The sequence below is a fragment of the Poecilia mexicana genome, unplaced genomic scaffold, assembly GCF_051168715.1.
Source record: "Poecilia mexicana isolate PSO_F unplaced genomic scaffold, ASM5116871v1 scaffold_22, whole genome shotgun sequence".
Lineage (NCBI taxonomy): Eukaryota > Metazoa > Chordata > Actinopteri > Cyprinodontiformes > Poeciliidae > Poecilia > Poecilia mexicana.
The window spans coordinates 20,278,874-20,296,979 of NW_028263391.1; the positions used below are offsets into that span (position 1 = coordinate 20,278,874).

Here is an 18,106-nt window from a genome sequence, read left to right on the forward strand (position 1 = left end):
ATTTAAACTATTGTAATTAATATCAGATAATATTTGTAGAAGTAAACAAAAACTACGGAGGTATCATCCATCCATTGAGTATACCCACTATATCTTGCAAGATTGCCAGGGGCATTGTGCAAGCGCAGGTTACACCTTGGACAGGTCACCAGTCCACTGCAGCCAACACAGACACACACAGAGACACACACAATCATATTATAAGGACAGTTCAGAGAGACCAATAAACCTAACAGTCATCTTGTTGAACTGTGGGACTAAGCTGGTGTACCCTGACACAAATAGAAAGACCGAAGGCTGTGATTTGATGTCAGGGCCCTTTACAGCTCCTCCAAAGTGGACGCTATAGATCTAAATTAAAAACCATAACATCCTAATTAAGATGAGAAGATACATCGTAGTTTAATTTGACAAATTCAAACAATTTACATTAAAATTGACTCCTGTTGAACAGTTGTCAGCACTGTTGAAAAAAGTTGTTTTGTGCCATCCTCAGTACATATTTTTTTTACAGAGCTTAACGAATTTCTCATATCAGACACTATTACCCTTTAGGATTGTGATTACGGTCTGTGACTGCATCCCAAAGTGGAGGAAGGGCGTAACATTTGTGGGTTGACTTCATCACCTCTCCTGCTGATTGCCACTTATAAAGAACTAGCAAATTATAGATTAAGAGAACGATATAAATGGGGCTTGTCATCATTTTGTACACTCAGTAGTTTTGTTCAATGGTCAGTAGATGGCACCATCAAGCTAAGTAACTTTTATTTTTATTTTAGACAAAAAAGAAACTATAAGCAGTGGACCTCCCATCAGAAAGCAGCCACACCCTTTATTTTAGGGTGATGCGTCATGCTGCTTTATAAATAAAGCATTTGACACAAACAGCTTCACTAGCGTGTTGTTTTGTTTTACTAAAAACAGAAGAGGAGAGACTCGGTTCTGATATTGCTAGTGTGCACTAAAAACTCTGGAAAATTCTCCTGGAAAATGTTTGCTGGAACTTAAATCGTCTTTTTGATTGAATACTCCATGTATTGCCATATATCAGTCTATATCCATCCTCATTTGTTTTTGTTTAGATGAGTAGATCCTACATGATCCTTGTCTACTTTTTCTCTCCCTCAGAAATATCTGACAGCATTAGCAAACACAAGACTTGCTGTTTTCATAAATTCAAAAATATTATCTGCTGACTCTAGCAGGCAAATTCAGTAAATACACCTTGTTGCTACTTTGCTATACCACTTTCCATGTTGTAGATTCAACGAGTTCCTTATTGACCAAACAGCATCACAGATTGTTGGACTTCTCATTTCACGTTTTCATTTTGTCTTTTCCCAAAGGCGCTCTGCTGGATTGCAATCTGGTGACTCTGGAAGCTACTGGATTATAATCAACTCATTCAAGAAACCAGTTTGAAATGATTTGAGCTTTGTGACATAACACACTCCCCTGCTGGAAGAAGCCATCACAAGATGGCTGCATGGCACTGCTAAAGAGGTGTAAATGGTTAGTGACAATATTCAGGTAGTCTGTGGGGTTTCAACCATGTTTGTGTCGGTATGAAAGTATCCCAAGAAATCATTCCTCACACATTATGCTATCAGTATCTTAGTTACTCAGACCAGCTAGTTCTGCACTAACAATGCACCTAAACCTCATTTCTTCTCCCATTCTGATGTTTACCAAACTATTTTCACCATGTCTAGACACCCAAATATTTTGAGTTGTTGCCATGTGATTTCTTGATTGAGTAACTGTGTTAGCAAGCAATTGAAATAGCATTTTAACTGCTAGTGTATGTTTTTAGTCAATATGCTCTTCTAGTGCTCCACCTCACACCCTTCAAACATTCAGAATGTGCTGCAGACATATGAAAACATTTCAGTGGACCAAAAGAAAAAGGACAAATCTCTTGATATCCATATTAGGGGTTCTTTAATGCATCAGTAACAACCTAATAAGGTAAATAATATACATAAAATATACTCAAATCACTCACACTGACTGGTTTCTGCTGGATTAAAATGCAAATAAAACAGGATATTAAATGCAGAACTTGAGTGATTTTTGACAATTTTACAAAATCCTTACATATATTTCTTATAATAATAATAATAATAATAATAACAGTGCAACAAACAGCCAGAACATTAAAACCAGTTTGTGTAACGTTCAGTAGGTCAAACAGTACCAACACAATGGGTCATTGGCTGTGTATGTTGCGGGTCCTGAGGGTTGTTGAGTTCTCTGATCGGATCGGTCTGTTTTGCATTTAATCGTTCCTGAGCAGGAGTCGTGTTGGAGCCGAGTCGTGGGGGATCTGGAGGGATATAAATGTTTGAACCTTCCTCTGACTAGAAGTGTAATATTTCTCCTCCAAGTGGTTCTAATGTTGAGGCTGATTACAGACTTTAGTCAGTAATAAGTGTACAATTAGCACAAAGGTGTGTAAATAGTAAATCCAGAGCAGGCACACAGTAGTGATGAAGACAAACTGTGATGAGCAGCCTCTCTGCTGCCCCCAGTGGACGGAGGAGATGCTGCAGGGAGAAGCTTGATGAGCAGAAGAAGAAAGTTCAGTGTTTGGTGGTGATTTCACACAGAAATGATTAAAATAAAAGAAAAATAATTGTTCTAAACATCAAAAATCCACCCCCCTATCTTATGATGCACAAACATTCCCACTCAGTCTCCTAAAACATTACATGCTGAATCCTGCTGAAACCAGTGACCTGATGTTCATCTGCTGGTGGAGTTAATGTATCCAACATGATCTTTGGCAGTTTGTTTCTTCAGATTTCCTCGTTACAAAGTGCAGCACCGTCAGAAAGGCTCCATCAAACTTCATAAACATACAAAAAACTTGAACTGATCATCTACATTTTGCTTCAGTCTTTCATGTGATAGTTAAGTCTTAATGTGTGACAGGAAAGTTTGTCCAAAATGTCCCAACTCACAGTAAAGGAGCAGAAACCCTGTGTCCCAGGTTTAATGAACAGGATGACACTCTGGATCCATCAATGAGGCGGTAATCCAAATCTTTACTTGTATTAAATCAAGATTTTGATTCCTTTTTATTTTTCTTATGTGAATAAACTTTTAAATGAATCACATTCCCATTATTCACATTCTGAACATGAGGTAAATTCTAGTTCCTGACTGACAAACTGAGCATGCTCAGACAGTTGTTTGCCGCAGGTCAGACACTGAACCCACACAGCCACAAGGTGTACTACCAAAAAGTATTCACACCCCTTCCACTTATTCCGATTTTGTATGATTACAGCCACAAACTTCAGTGCATTTCATTGGGATTCAACATAAGATCGCCCATAATAGTGGAGTATTAGAATTGAAAAAGTGACTTAGACCCAAATTTCAGCCTCTTAATGTGAAAAGCTGGTATAAACACAAACAACATGCATCCTTAAATGAAGTGGAAAGAGGTTCTGCAAACTATTAACTCAGAAAACGGTGACATTTTCAGATTGTTTCTATAAAAACCTTTGAAAGTCGTGTATACTCTTACTTCCAATGCACAATTATGCATGATCTATGATGCACACACTGAAGTTTATGTTTGTAATGTGACAAAAGATGGAAAATGTTGAGGAGTGTGACTATCTCTAAGACCCTTTAAAATGTTCTCTGGACAAACTGGAACACATTACGGGTTCAGATGTGGGTGAAAATTCATGGCCAACTTTTAACATTCTTTGTCTTCATACATCTTCAGTAATTGTGTTTTATTTACAGATCACAGATCTGTCAGTGTTACAGCCTCTGACACACACCTGCTTTGATTCAATTTGAAAGCATGATTTATTTCCTGGTTCAAGCTTTGCAAAAACCTTCTAAAACAGGACTTCAAAACCAATTTTATATTTTTTTCTTAAAGTTTAAGCTTCCTGCAAATGCAACAGAAACTTATCACAGTTCGCAGTGTTGTGATTCTGCACATTAGCATGCAGACATAGACCTTCAGAATGAACCAGCTGATCGATCAGCTGCTGGACAAAATGTCACCGAGTCTGTGCAGAGCGTTGCAGAGAACCAGTGGAGAATAAATGATGCTCCCAGGTGGAACACGGGAGAAAAAACCCAAACGTCTGTTAATCTGCACACGTCTGCAAAAGGAGCATTTCAAAACCAAATATGCTGCATCATCAGGCAGCATTATAGTTAAAATACCAGACCTGACTTAGTAATGAAATGAGACTGAAGCAGCAGGATGAATATAGGATGAAAAAATAAAATGATAAAGCAACTATGGATAAAAGAGTTGCAATAATTCATGTTTATGAGACTAAAACAGTCAAAAAATTACTAACTCAATTTAAATTTCTATATCTTACATCAGAAAATGAACATTTAATTGATAAATTATTGTTGTTGTTTTTTTGTTTTATTTTTTTTACAAAATGTTCCTGTGGCGGCATGTTTTCTCGGCAGTTACACATAAACTTTTCATAATTTCCATAAAATTATTTTTTCTCTCTCTGATGATTAGATCTATGTGAGTGATTAAAATTTAAAGCAGCAGGTTTAGTTATTCTCCCAACTTTATGAATCTGTAAATTTACATTTGTTGACTTCATTGTTTACATAAAAGCAGAACATTTTCTCTTAAAATAACACCATATATATATATATATATATATATATATATATGTATATTACAAAAGTAAATCAAAAACAAAATGAATTCAGTCAGAAAGAAAGAATTAAAAAGCCTTCATTTAAGCTGGAGTGCAGTCAGTGATGAAGAGGAGGTGGCAGCTAAGCTCTGACTCAGTGTCAGAGTGTTTAATGTGTGTTTTAGTAAGTGTGTGTGTGTGTGTGTGTTTATCGGTTGAGCAGCAGGCTCGGCAGCGTCTTCAGGTCCATCTGTGGGAGAACCATGAAGGAGTAGAGCAGCAGCCACAGCAGCAGCAGCACACACAGCTCCCAGTTCTCCCTCCACCTGAAAAACACACGCAGAAACGCTTCACTCGGATCAGACGGCTCAGGGTTTAGACAAAAACAGGCTGAAGAGGTTTGAAAAACTAAATCAACACAGATTCCCCGAGGACTTGCTAAAAATATCTAAATTTGGAGATAAAAGGTTTTGCAGGCAGAGCTTTACAGGAAACACCTTTTTCAGACTGAACCAACTTCAGACGCAGCAGAAGGTTTCAAAGTATTATGCTGACGCACATTTCAGCCAGTAACACTGATTCACAGCCGTTTCCCAAATATTTCTAAGTGGTAAGGGTTCCCACTAGTTTTTGTAGATTAGAGTAAAGCCTGAGGATGTTCTTTCCTTGTCAGAGGAAGAATGGAAACAAAGGAGTAGCAGCTGTGTTGGCAAATGCACTCACAAATATAAATATTTTCAAAGCTAATATATTTTTATTACCACAATAATGCAAAGTTTTCCAATATATTACAGACTCAGTAGTAGTTCATTGTTTCTTGGTGGTTTATTTATTCATTTTACTTCTCCCATTTGTAATCTATTTCTCTTTTTGTTGCCTGAACCAGATGCTTCATAGGTTGCTTTTAATTTTAATAAGTCAGTTAAAAACCAGGGGGAGAGATAGAAGTAAATCTATCCCATCATCATCTTTAATTTATTTCCCATCATAAAGAGAAAATAATTGTGGCAACGTTTAAACTCATCAGAGAATGCTCAGGGTGGGGAACAGGAAAATGAAGCTGGACCACAGGATGATTAAATTCAGATTTAGGATAAGATGGATTGCATTTTTATCCCCAGGTATTTTAGTATTTGAATGCGGTCCAAATGAAATCAGCAGTTCTGATCCATAATCCAAAATGAATTTGATGATTATAGAATTGGACCAAAACATCCCGTAGTTCCCTTTCTCCTGCAACATTTCTGCTCTTTCCTTTCAGCTGCTACATTTTGTGCAACGCGCTCAGCGCCACTCTGAGCTTACATCTCTTTAAATAGCTGCAGATAAACAGAGTGGTGCAGAATGTAAAAAAGGTGTCCTCACCATAAATCAGAGTCTTCAGCTTCAGCTCTTCTGGGCGCAGCTCTCGGTTTGTCCTGTCAGACGTAAATAATTACTGTTATTTACCATCGATAAGGCGTCAGCCCCCACAGAGGAGAAGCCAGAGGACTGAACTCACCGTGGCGTCTGAGAGGCGACCACCTTTTCTGTGTCGGAGCACCGGAGGGATGTGGATCTCATCTGGTCTGATGGAGTCCATCCTAAAACACAGAATCCATCAGTTCAGGTCGCAGAGCGAGACACATGATAGTGTCAGGAAATCCTGAAACCTTTAATTTGAAGTCTGTTTTATTGACTTCAACGCCCGTCTTGTTTATTTCCCTTCAGAGCTACAGCAGCTCTCAGAGGATTTATTTCACTTCGGCTCAGTTTCAATTAGACTTGTGATACTGGGAAATTCAGTTCACTGTTGTTTCATGTGACAGCTGTTTGGAAGTTTTCAATAAAATCCCCATTCCCTCTGATATATGGATTGTTTTTCAAAAAGTTGCAGATGTAGATTATATATCATTCTTCTTTTATCACTTTATTTAGATTCTAAATCCCCCACACTGCAAAAACACAAAATCTTATCAAGCATTTTTAGTTTAATTTTTAGTGCAAATATCTCATTGCACTTGAAATAAGACAAAATTAACTTAAAAGCAAATCTTCAGCAAGATACAGGAGCTTGTTTTAAGACAGTAATTCCTTAAAATTGATTAGAAAATATTAGTTCCACTGGCAGATTATTTCATTTATAACATGGGAAAAATGGAACACCTACTTTTTCATCAATATTAAGAAATTATTGACATGAAACAAGCTCCTATATCTTGCTGAAAAGTTACTTGTTAGTCAGTTTTGTTTTATTTTATGTGTACTAAAATATTTGAACTAAAAACTATATCAAAACTACATGGAAAGATTTTGTATTTCTGCAGTGCACCTAAAATAAAATTACCCAACCATCAGGCACTCAACATCCTTTAAGACACGTGTGTCAAACTCAAGGCTCGTGGGCCAAATCCAGCCCGCCGTAGCTTGTAATGTGGCCCTCTAGACTGTAGAGGAACTCATAAATAGATTCAACATTACAATGCGGAGCTTAAATGTTATTTTAATCAAATCAAGCAGTTTTATCTGTTTACTGCCAAATTACATCAATCAGACCCTCATATTTTTCTCAGAAATTCATGCAAAATCCTCAAACTTTTGGGGAATGGCAAAAATTGTCAAAAATATTGGGTTTAAACAGGTGAGGCTAACTCCCACCTGCAGGTGGCAGTGTTTTTTACTTTTACTACACTGGTGCCTCAACTGTACTTGATGTCAAGTTATTGTCTGTGATTGATGTGCCGAATAAAAAATGGCACATTTACCATCACAAATACACACAAATATCTAAAGATTTCTTGCAAGTATTTCTAAATTAGAACTAAAAATGTACTCATCAATTGCAGTTTGTTAATGGGTTTTATCAGTACATTCTGGAACAACCAGCCCTTTGAGGACATTCATGCATTCTGATGCAGACTGAATCCCTTTCAAGGACTACAGAACCCAAAAGGCTGCAGCTGAAACATGACAGAGTCAGAAAAAGAGGTCTGATGTCTGAGCCTGCAGGATTACAAACACGAATCCAACTGAAGAACAGGAACCCAGTTAATCTGTGATGTAAGAATTAATTGAAGCACATTAGCGTCTATAATCCTCGCCTCCTGTCTTTAAGCTGCAGTGATTCATTCCTGCAGCCCTCTCAGATACATTTCTGGGAACTTGTGAGCAGACAGAGAGGATTTGGGTCAGAACGGTCCCACTGCTGTCCCTCGGGTCTGGTCTGGTTCTCACAGTACCAGAATAGAAGCCCTACCTCAGAGAGCTTGCTTTGCTGTCTGCTTCTGAATCATCATCGGCCTGCGGAGCGCCAATCGTCACTCCGCACATCACACACTGCTCCTGGGATAGAGGCGAGTCAGGAGGCGTCTGATTGGTTAAAACAAGTTAAGATGCCTTTAGCAAAACAATAAAACAGTCAGAAGGAATCATAGAGCAAATCAGAACAAATCAGAGGAAATAACTTGTATTCGAAATCTTCTAATCAATAATATCAGAAAGATGGTTGGTTTATTTCTGTTTTCTTTTCTGTCAGACTCAGTAAGTCCACTGTGTTACCAAACTAACTCAAAGCTCCTGGTGCAACATCACCACACCCACATAGAGCCATTTACATACATTTGAATTTGGTCCAGCAGTTAAACAAACTGGAAAGATGACCTGATCATTCATATCATTTGTAGAATAATAAAACTAGGGTTGAAATGATTAATCTGATTTATCGTGATGAATCGATTACTGAAATAATCGTCAACGAATTTAGCAACTGATTAACTAGAGTACACAGACTCATAAACAAGGACATTTCCAGAAAATGCAACAAACTGTCAACAGTAATCAATCCAAAACTGCACAAAAAATATATACATTTAGGATTTAAAAAAAAAAAAAAAAACATTATCTGTAAGTTTTATCCAAAACTCTTGAAGTTGCATAGTTTTAGCTTCATCTGGTTCAAATTCTGTAAACCAAATGATTCCAATTATTAATAATTTATCCCAAAAGTAATCAACAAATTACATTGTATCGATTTTAAGCCAAGCAGAAAGGGCTGAGTTTTCATATGTTGATGTTAAACGTATTTTTTAGCTAGAAATGATCAAAGATTCACTGGAGGAATGTTTTATTGTATTTTAGACCATAAAACGTTTATTATATTAGTTAAAACAGGAAAATAATTTTATGTTTTTTGCATCTTACAATATATTTCTAATATTGTATAAAAAAACATAAAAAAATTGCAGAATGTGACAATTATTTCAATATTTATCCAATTAATTTAACCAATTAATCACCAGAATAGCTGATAACTCTAATAGTTGTTAGCTGCAGGCTAAAATAAAACATTTGTTTTCTTTGAATGCTTCTGACATACAGAATCTCTTTAAGATTTAAGGAACAACATGATCCATTATTTGATCCAGAAATAAAAAGAAATCTTACTCGATCCTGCTCTCCTCCACTCAGGAAGTCCACCTGTGGGTCCTCTGGTCTGTCTGAAGGTGGCGCTGGTTGGAGAGCGGAGACGCTCAGAACCGAAGGCCACCTCTGCATGTCAGAGTCAGAAAGTTCTGGAGGAATGGACTCCTCTTTGTCCGGGTAGAACAGATCCATGGGTTCAATCCGGTCACCAACCAGCTCCTCTGTTGGGGAACGTCTGTCGAAGTGAGACGGCAGCGGCTCCAAGTTTCTTGGTAAATCTGCTGGTGGAGAACACGGCGTCCCTATCTGACCGTTCAGCTTCTGAGGATCTGCATCCAGAATGTTCTGGAAGCCATCAAACGAGTCCAGGAGATTCTGTGGGCTGTCCTCTGTCTCCCTTTCAGTCGGTGTGTCCCAGTGTCCATCAGACGGACTCTTCCCGTCTCCGTCAGGTTCCTCATGCTGGCTGTCACATCCATCTACCTGGGAATCGTAACCAGGAAGCCCTTCCTCCCGTTTCCTGTTATCATCGTAGTCACCTTCTGGGTGAGTCCCATCCTGGTCACCTGGTTCATTTAAAGACTCACTTTCTGGTTCCGTCATTGGTTTATTGTTCTCTGGTATCAAACTGGACAGGATCTCTGGAGGTTCTTGTCCATCAGCCTCACTGCAAACAATGCTTGGTGGATCCGGACCTTGAGAACTCTGGACCTCTGAGTTTCTCTGCTGATCTTCATGTTCGTCCTGATCAGGTATTCCTGGGTAAGGTTCTGTCTCTTCGTCCGGTTCCTCTGGCTCACTGGTAATGGAGATCAGAGGAATGTTCAGACTTGGTTTGACTGAATGTTTATTTGAGGTTTCTGAGCTGCTGGCCTCCTCACACTGAGAAAAGTCTCTTAAAATATCTTGGCCTTCAACAGATGAGTCATTCCCTTCATTAAAACTCTTTGACATATCGTGCAGCTCCTCTAATTCATCCTGTAGAGCTGAATCAGTTTCCTCTGGAGGCGTCTGCTCAGGAGGAAACTGTCCATCCTGGTGACTTCCTTCTCCATCCTGTTTAATCAGAGGGATCTCTTCAGGTGGTTCAGTGGAAAAGAAAGGCTCAAACTGGTTCAACTGATCTGATTTCTCAAGATCTCCAGCATCAAAGCTGTCCAGTCCTGTTTCACACACCCTGTCCAAAGGTTCTTGGTCTTTGATAACTGCGTCCTGTTGCACTGGGATTTCATCCATACTCATAAGTTTGGTTTCTTCAAGATCAGCTGCCAAGTTTGGTTTATGGTTTAGAGTCACAGTGTTTTCCTGTTTCTCTTCCTCTTGGTTTCTCTCGGTCTGCACATCGATTATGTCCAGAGAGCTCATCCCTTCATCGATGTATGTCTCAATAATGGATTCATCCGGAGCCCGGTCCTCAACGGAGGAGATAAATCCCTCATCGTAAGGCATTACCTCCACCGGCGTGGCCCGGTAAACATCCCAGGCCGACCCGCTGTCACATAAAGAGCTGTCACTGCGACTCTCACAGAACCGGTCCGGATTCAGCTCACCCTCCATCCAGGAGTCCGGAGAGTTGATGGCAGAGTCTCCAATCAGCGACTCTGGTACTGATGAGGGTGAGTGAGTGAAGGACTGTTGAGGGGAACCAAAGTCCTGCAGGACATCGCTGCCGGTCTCTCTGCTGGAGACGTCTTCGGCGTGGGGCGGGTCTGATAAAATGTCGTCGCTGGACCACGATCGAGCCGCAGCCACCCTGAAACGCGGCTCCAGGACGCTTCTGTCCTCCGACACTGAGGAGATCAGGAGTTTGGGTGGAGGTTGGGTGGAGTCCTTCTGGAACATGTAGGAACGCTGCTTCACTCTGCTGTGATGGGCTCCGTTCCTCATGTGCTCCGAGTCAACGTCACGCAAGTTGAGTCTGCCCATGGAGACGCTTCGTTCAATCACCTGGGAGGGCTCCTCGGACTGTGAGGGAAACACAGACATTCAGAAGTTTTCTTCTGTCACAATCAGAACCTGTCAGGATCGATAGTAACATTTTGTTACCTCCTGTGTGCCGGGAAAGTGCTCCAGGAACTGGGAAACATATATGATGATGGACTGCTCATCCGGAGCATTTATAGTCACGTCTACACAAGAAAAAAACAAAAAAAACAATCAGTTTTATCCTCTAAGTTTGTCCACACAACAAGGAATCTGACCTAGAATCTACTTTGCCCTCATTTTAAATACAAATACATGAAAAGACTTGCTGGGGATTAAAAGGTATTTTTGTAAATATGGAAATATAATTCATTAGTAGTTCATACTGTAAGTTTCCATCAAAGACACAAACTGGGAGAAGAAACTGTCTGTTTTTGCAAATAGTGCTATATAGCGTCGACTTGAAGGTGAAAGTCTAAACAGTTTGTGTCCAAGATGTGTGGGGTCTGCAGATACCTGGACCAAGAAAAGGTGAGCCCTGAGAACTTAGGAGAACTTTGCAGAATGCATACGAAATAACAGGTGTCTCTTTTTTACAAAACTAATTTGTCTGTTTCAATTTAAATTTCTACAATGAAAGTTATCTGCATCCTTCTCAATAATCAATAATCTATTGTACCTTACACATAATATTTTACCGCACCCTATTTTATTTTTTATTAAACCTAACACTTTCCTTTACCTTTCCCATCAACATTCTAGCCACTTTTTTAACCATGGAGCCTAAAATATGACTAAGTATCTACTTAAAGACCATTAATATCAAACAATTAGTCAAGCTCAATTATTTGAAGTACTGGAAACATTAATGATGCTGCATATTACCAATAACCAGGAATTTACTATCAGGTACTGAAAAAGTGTGAAAACCTTTTAAGAATCTTTGCATATGTAACATATGCACCATCTTATCTCTCATCAAACTTCCTGATCGAACCGGTTTTTTGATGCACCAGTAAAATATTCCTGTTTCTGTATCAGCAGATGGAGACACAACAGCACACAGGTTAAAATAATAGCAAACTGGTTTTGTTTCCAGTGAAAAATAAACTGATATGGCTCCAAATAATATCAATATCACCAGGATGCAGGTTTGACTGAATGTTGACCTTTTCAAATGATGGCTAAACTTGTCTTAGTTTACTGCTCTGATTGGTTAAATTTCCTTCCAGCTTTGACCAATCACAAAACAGTTTCAACCTTTTGTTTTCTGCTCTTGTTTTAAGGACTTCTATTGAGGTTTTTATTGAAGCCAGTCTAGTGAAAAGTGGAAATCTATTTTCAGACTTCTGGATTTTTGCCCTTTAAATACAATCTACTGATTTCTGAGAAAGCTACTGCAACTCCCCTCATTGCAAAAATACAAAATCTTACAAATCTTACATTTTTCGTCTAGTATCTAGTGAAAATTTCTTATAACACTTGAAAAAGTGCATTTTCAACAAGATACAGGAGATTATTTTAAGTCAATAATACCTTAATATTGATTTTAAAAAAGGACTAGTTCCACTGGCAGATTATTTCGCTTAAAATAAGACCTTTTCCCACGTTATAAACAAAAAAATCTGTAATTTTTCTTTAAAGAAGCTCCTTTAAATTGCAGAAAAGTTACCTGTATGTTAGTTTTGTCTTTATTTAAGTGTATTAAGACATTTACACTAGAAACTACACCAAAAATACTTAACATTTTGTGTTTTTGCAGTGTTATCTGACTGCAAAAACACTGCGCAGTGCCAACAAGTTGATGGATTCAAGCCTTCTTTATTTAGGTTGTTATCGTGTAAATCTCATAAACACAGAGCTGCTTCAGTAAGTTAAACCTGTTTCATTGTTCTTTTCACACTAAATTAAACCATGAATGGAAAAGCTTTCTGATTATGTTTAGTTGCCTTCAGTGAGACAGACCAACAGGTTTAAAACATTAGTAAACTCTGCGGGTGTATTGTGACTGAGCCTGTTTTTATCCTTGTTTGGTGTTTGATTCCATCTTATCAGAACATCAGGAATGTGTCACAGCGTCAGCAGCAAGCAGCGCCTGAGTCACGGATCAAATATGTGAAGCTGTGATTGATTTTTACCCTCAGGCTCCAGCAGTCGCGGTATTCCCAAACTGTAGTGAGCTATCCTGAAGGCGTCCTCCAGGTTCTCTCTGGGAGTCCTCAGCAGGGCCTTCCTCATGTCCACCAGGCTGGAGTCGATGGACTTAATGACGGCCAGGAAGGCCAGACCACTGGTCCAGCTTTTCCCAAAGTCCTGCACGGCCACGCCGTACCTACGAGACCACAACAGATCAGTTCACACTCAGTTTCGTCATCGGTCTGGGTTTTATTCTGCTTTAAAGGTTTACAGCCAACACACTTCCGGGTTCTCCTCTGGATCCACTGCAGCAGCTTCTTGATGGCCTTGCTGTTCTCCCTCATGGTGGTGGCTGCAGACTGTCGTTCCTCTGACGGCGTGCTGCTGAAGGACGTGTCGGAGTCCGAGCTGGTGGGGATGGATGACAAGCTGGACGAGGAGGGAAACTGGCTCCGGATGTTTCCCGTCAGCTCTTTGATCTTAGTGAAGATGGAGAAGTTCGATTAGCTTTAATGATTGTCAAATGTGAACTATTTTTCTCCCACCTAACTGGGAACAACAGCTCAGAGGAGGAGAATGTAATGAAGATGCTGAGGAAGACAGGAAGTACCTGGAAGAAGAGGATGATGTTCCAGATGAGTCCAAGGATGATGGAGGAGTTTCCATCGGCGATGTCGACTGCATCGATGCTGACCAGCTTCACCTAGAAGAACACATAAATCCATCTTTAACAAACCAGCCGATCAGACAGGAATCAGCTCAACCACAGCCGACCCTCTGAGAGACTCACGTTTCTCTCCTCCAGGAAGGACAGCACCTTGGCGATGTTGTTGAGTCGGAAAATCCGATGGGCGGACTTCTTGAATCCGTGGAGCTACGAGACGGAAAAAGAGGGCTGTTACACAGCTGGTCAGGACATCATGAGTTTACATGCAAATGATTAAAAACATGAAAGTCTGACCAGTTTGCAGCCGGACAGCTCCTCGAGCAGAGCCATGAGGACGTATCCATCCTGGATGTCCTGGAACAGATCCTGGATCTGCAGCGGCGGGTCACACTGTGGACAGGCAAAGTTTTATTCAGGATTTAATGTCAAACCTGAACATCTCATATTATATCTACCCTCATCTCTTTCCAAAACATTTCAAGTGGAAAACCAGCTCGACTGTTGTTTGAATTCAATAAACTCACTTTTCTTCAGAGGATAAATATGCTTTATGTTTTATATCCAGGTTGAATCTTCCTGTCGAAGGTTTTTTCGATTTTGCCTAAACAGGGTTGATTAGTTACAAGCTTCCCTTAGTTAATGAAGCAGCAAATTAACAAACGAGTCAAAAAAGGCAATTTGCAGAAAGAACAACACCTTTGATTGTAAGTATGTTCCACCCAGAAGAGTTTTTGCTTTAACCACTGCAAATTTTGTTTAAAATATCTCCTATGAAGCACCTTTAGCTACCAATCATTAACTGGTTAATCCAAAAAATAATCAACAGATCAGCCTTAAACTGTAGTGACAGAAGTCAAAGAGAAAGGAATTGGCTTTTCACATGTTGATGTTTTAGCTGCAGATAGAACTGAATAAAATATCCAAACTCAGAGCAGATGATGTTATGCAGAAATTATGTAACTGAGGAACTACGATGACATGGTTTTGACTTGTCTAAGCTGCAGGTCACAACTCTGCAGACCGAAATCCTCCATTAGTCTGGTTTTAAGACTGAATAATTAAACATCATAGCTGCAGATGGATCAGGTTCCATTAAATCTTCCTGCTCAGAAACCTGCAGAAGTATCTACTGGAGCAGCTCTGAAGACAAACAAGGTAAGGCGATGATGGATGCAGATTATCTCTGCATCAGAGAGAGGAGTCTGAGAAACTGAGCCCTGACATGAACCTGCTGGGGCCTGGAGGCCGTTTGGGGTAGTAGGGGGGTTGAGGAGCTGGAACGTTCCAAGATGGCTGAAAACAAATGTTTGATTGTTTAATTAGTGGGTCAGAGCTCTGACAGCAGGCCAGATACACAGAGGGGGAGAAGAGAGGATTATTGTGTCACGGGAGACAAAAGAGACAATCAGACGCTGAGACTGGCTGTTCACAAACTGAACTGAAGACAGAGACTGCAGAGGCTGGAGCTGCAGTAATAATAGCAACAGAGCACAATGCAAAACAAAACAACACAACAAATGCACCCAAAAGAGACAGACACTAACTGTGGATGGTGGCTGCAGAGGATCAATACAGCAAACGGTTCATAACTCCACAGCCTGTCAGCAGGCAGCATCATTTTCACTCCACTGATTCTGTTTCCTCTGAACCCTTATTCAGAGCAGAACTGGCTGTTTCTCTGCATGACGTAAGAAAATGTGGTGGCAGCTCATCCAGCTAATCATGTCTGTTTATTACCTACTGGATTGTTTGCTTTACTGATTTATGCTTTTAATACATTTCATTAAATTTTATTGCTGCAATCTGTTTAATGCAGGAGTTTCCAGGATCAACTTGCATTCATGTGAAAATGGAAAAACTGTGGGAGCCGGTCTTTGTTTGCATGGCTGCATATTTTACTGTGATTTATTGATTTTTACATTACATTTGGCTTGGAATCTTATCAGGGTTTACATCTACAACAACATAAAAACCCAATGTATAAGATACCAATTGTTACATTGATTATCAAGATTACATTTCAAAACAAAGTAACTGAAATATTAAATAAAAGAAGCAAGTACTAGTAATAAAATGAAAAGAAAATGTGATTCAGTATCAGCTTTGCTGGCCAAGATTTGACTTCTTAGCGTTTATACATTAAGACTAAATTTATAAACTTCAGAAGAAAGAAAGGATAAAGAAACATGTGAATGTATATTTTTTATCGTTTTTATAAAGAGAAAAAGAAAAGGCAGGTTGTAGTCATGCAAATATATTTATTTTGTCTCACAGTGGAGTAGCTAATGACTAAGGCTGTAAAGTGTTCATTGTTTTCAGAAGAGAAATTATGATGTGTGTACAAAAACCACAAAATAACATCTAAATGATACTTCCTCCATTTTCCCACAGATGAGTTTAAAATGCACGAGTCCACGGTGAAATGGTTCTCTTGAAGTTAAATGGATATTTTAAGGAAAAGGTTCAGTACTGAAGGAACAAAAAATGTAACAAAGGATGTGAGCTGAGCCGTATAAAGTTTTCATAGTTGCAATTCTAACAGTTTTTAATCACATTAAACCAAGACAGAACTGCACATTTCTTTTTTTAAGAATATTCCTTCTCCGTTTGAACACACAGAAATATGTTGCAATTATCCTGCAATGCCCACAGCCGACGTTCACACGTCAACAATTTAATCCTGCTGGTTTTCTGGCTCAAAATAGGAAGTGATGTCATTCCAGGAATCAAGTTTTGACCTTAGTCAACCTGAGTTTAGACAACATGACACCTGAAGACATTTTAAAAGACAAACTGATACAAATTATGTCCATAATAAAATCAGTCCAACTATACAGACTTTCCAATCTTTCAGACCTAAATCTTTTTATTGCTCAGAGTTGACAAAATATTGTTGAATAGGTAAAAAAAAAGTATTTTCTTCTCTTTTTTCCCTTCTTTTTTTGGCCCACAAGTTCTTTTGACTTTATGATTTTGGCTCATGTGAAAAAGAGCTTGGATGGCCACACTCCAACGTTTAATTGCGAACTTAACAGCAATTCCTCATTCTAAACAGTAAACCTACTTTTTAAAGAGGAACAAGCCTCCATCAGAATGAGTATGAATGGCCGCCCACTGCAGCCAGCTGGGGGTTTCAGAAGACAGACACAAAAAACATACAGATGCACTGATCCATGGGAATCCTGAGGCAAGTCAAGCCCAGCATATAAGTTTGGACTTTGTTAAATAAATAAGTCGGAGCCAATTTATTTGGACCAATTCGGGACAATGTTGCAGTGTTTAATGAATAACTGTGCCCACATCCCTGTAACTCCTGCTGCCTCCATCCAGACAGTCTTTGTTCAGCTCTGGGTCAGAAACAATGTTCTGTTGTGACTCTATTGGACTCTGTGCTTACAGTTAAAATAAAAGGTCAAACTTGGTCAGTATAAATGATTAAAGTGTCCAGAATGATGGAGGTTTAAATGACCCAGCATGACATTAGTATCTGAATCTATAAACATAATCTGATTATTGATTATCCTGAACACAAGCTAATTGAAGTTAATGACGTCGGAACAGCAGAAATAGATTTTTACCTTGTTAATGTCAGCATGTAAACAATCATATGTACAGTTAATAAGAAAACATGGAGAGTTATTTTGTTTAACCCTCATTTATCTGCTACAAAGTGTTAAACACAAACTTCGCATTTTTCCTGTAGATAATTCTCTATTTTACCTGTTTGTGTTAATTTTAGTTTATCGTCTAAAGCTCTAAAATTCGCCCCTTTCAGCAAAGATGAAGACTTTCTACTTTTAACTTTGGCAAAATTATCACAGATGTCGTAAAAAGACAAATTTAAATAGAAAATATTAGCAACAGCAGCAGTTATTTGTCTTTAAATAACCACACTTTTTATCAATACCTGTCTAGAAACATTTACTCAAAAACTGACTTTGCTGCAAACTAATCTATTTCTAATTAATTTATTGAACTTGGCTAAATACAGGAAGTGTTTTCAGCATAAGAGTGACCCAAATCCTGATTTTATAAGTCAAAATCAACAAAATTTATAAGTTTTGGATCTACAACAACAAATCTGACTACTTTATCTGTTTAATTGTACTGCACACTTTAGCCAAAATATCTGTTGTTTTTGGTGATTTTCTCCTGTGTGATAAAATATTTGGACCATCTCCTTTTCCCGCTGATGCCTGCAGCCTCTAACCTGCAGCTGATCTCACTTTGCATGTTTGCATATTCACATTTTCAAAGATCAGACCATAAAACACAAATGGGCTGCAGGTGTCGAGTTACAGCTGACACAGCATGAAAGGGTCATGTTCAGCAG

At 39.0% G+C, this 18,106-nt stretch overlaps 1 protein-coding gene across 1 annotated transcript in view; it reads right to left on the reverse strand.

Annotated features, from left to right (window-relative positions):
- Positions 1 to 1,921: 1,921 nt before the first annotated feature.
- Positions 1,922 to 18,106, reverse strand: part of clmna (calmin a) — a 30,701-nt gene continuing 14,516 nt past the window's right edge. The window contains exons 3-13 of the mRNA XM_015010261.2: positions 14,068 to 14,163; positions 13,897 to 13,980; positions 13,717 to 13,809; positions 13,389 to 13,585; positions 13,109 to 13,302; positions 11,094 to 11,176; positions 9,069 to 11,012; positions 7,882 to 7,994; positions 6,148 to 6,229; positions 6,012 to 6,064; positions 1,922 to 4,972 (exon numbers count right to left, since the gene is read on the reverse strand). Of these exons, the coding sequence (XP_014865747.2) occupies positions 4,855 to 4,972; positions 6,012 to 6,064; positions 6,148 to 6,229; positions 7,882 to 7,994; positions 9,069 to 11,012; positions 11,094 to 11,176; positions 13,109 to 13,302; positions 13,389 to 13,585; positions 13,717 to 13,809; positions 13,897 to 13,980; positions 14,068 to 14,163 (3,057 nt within the window). The 3' untranslated portion in view covers positions 1,922 to 4,854. The remainder of the gene's footprint in view (positions 4,973 to 6,011; positions 6,065 to 6,147; positions 6,230 to 7,881; positions 7,995 to 9,068; positions 11,013 to 11,093; positions 11,177 to 13,108; positions 13,303 to 13,388; positions 13,586 to 13,716; positions 13,810 to 13,896; positions 13,981 to 14,067; positions 14,164 to 18,106) is intronic.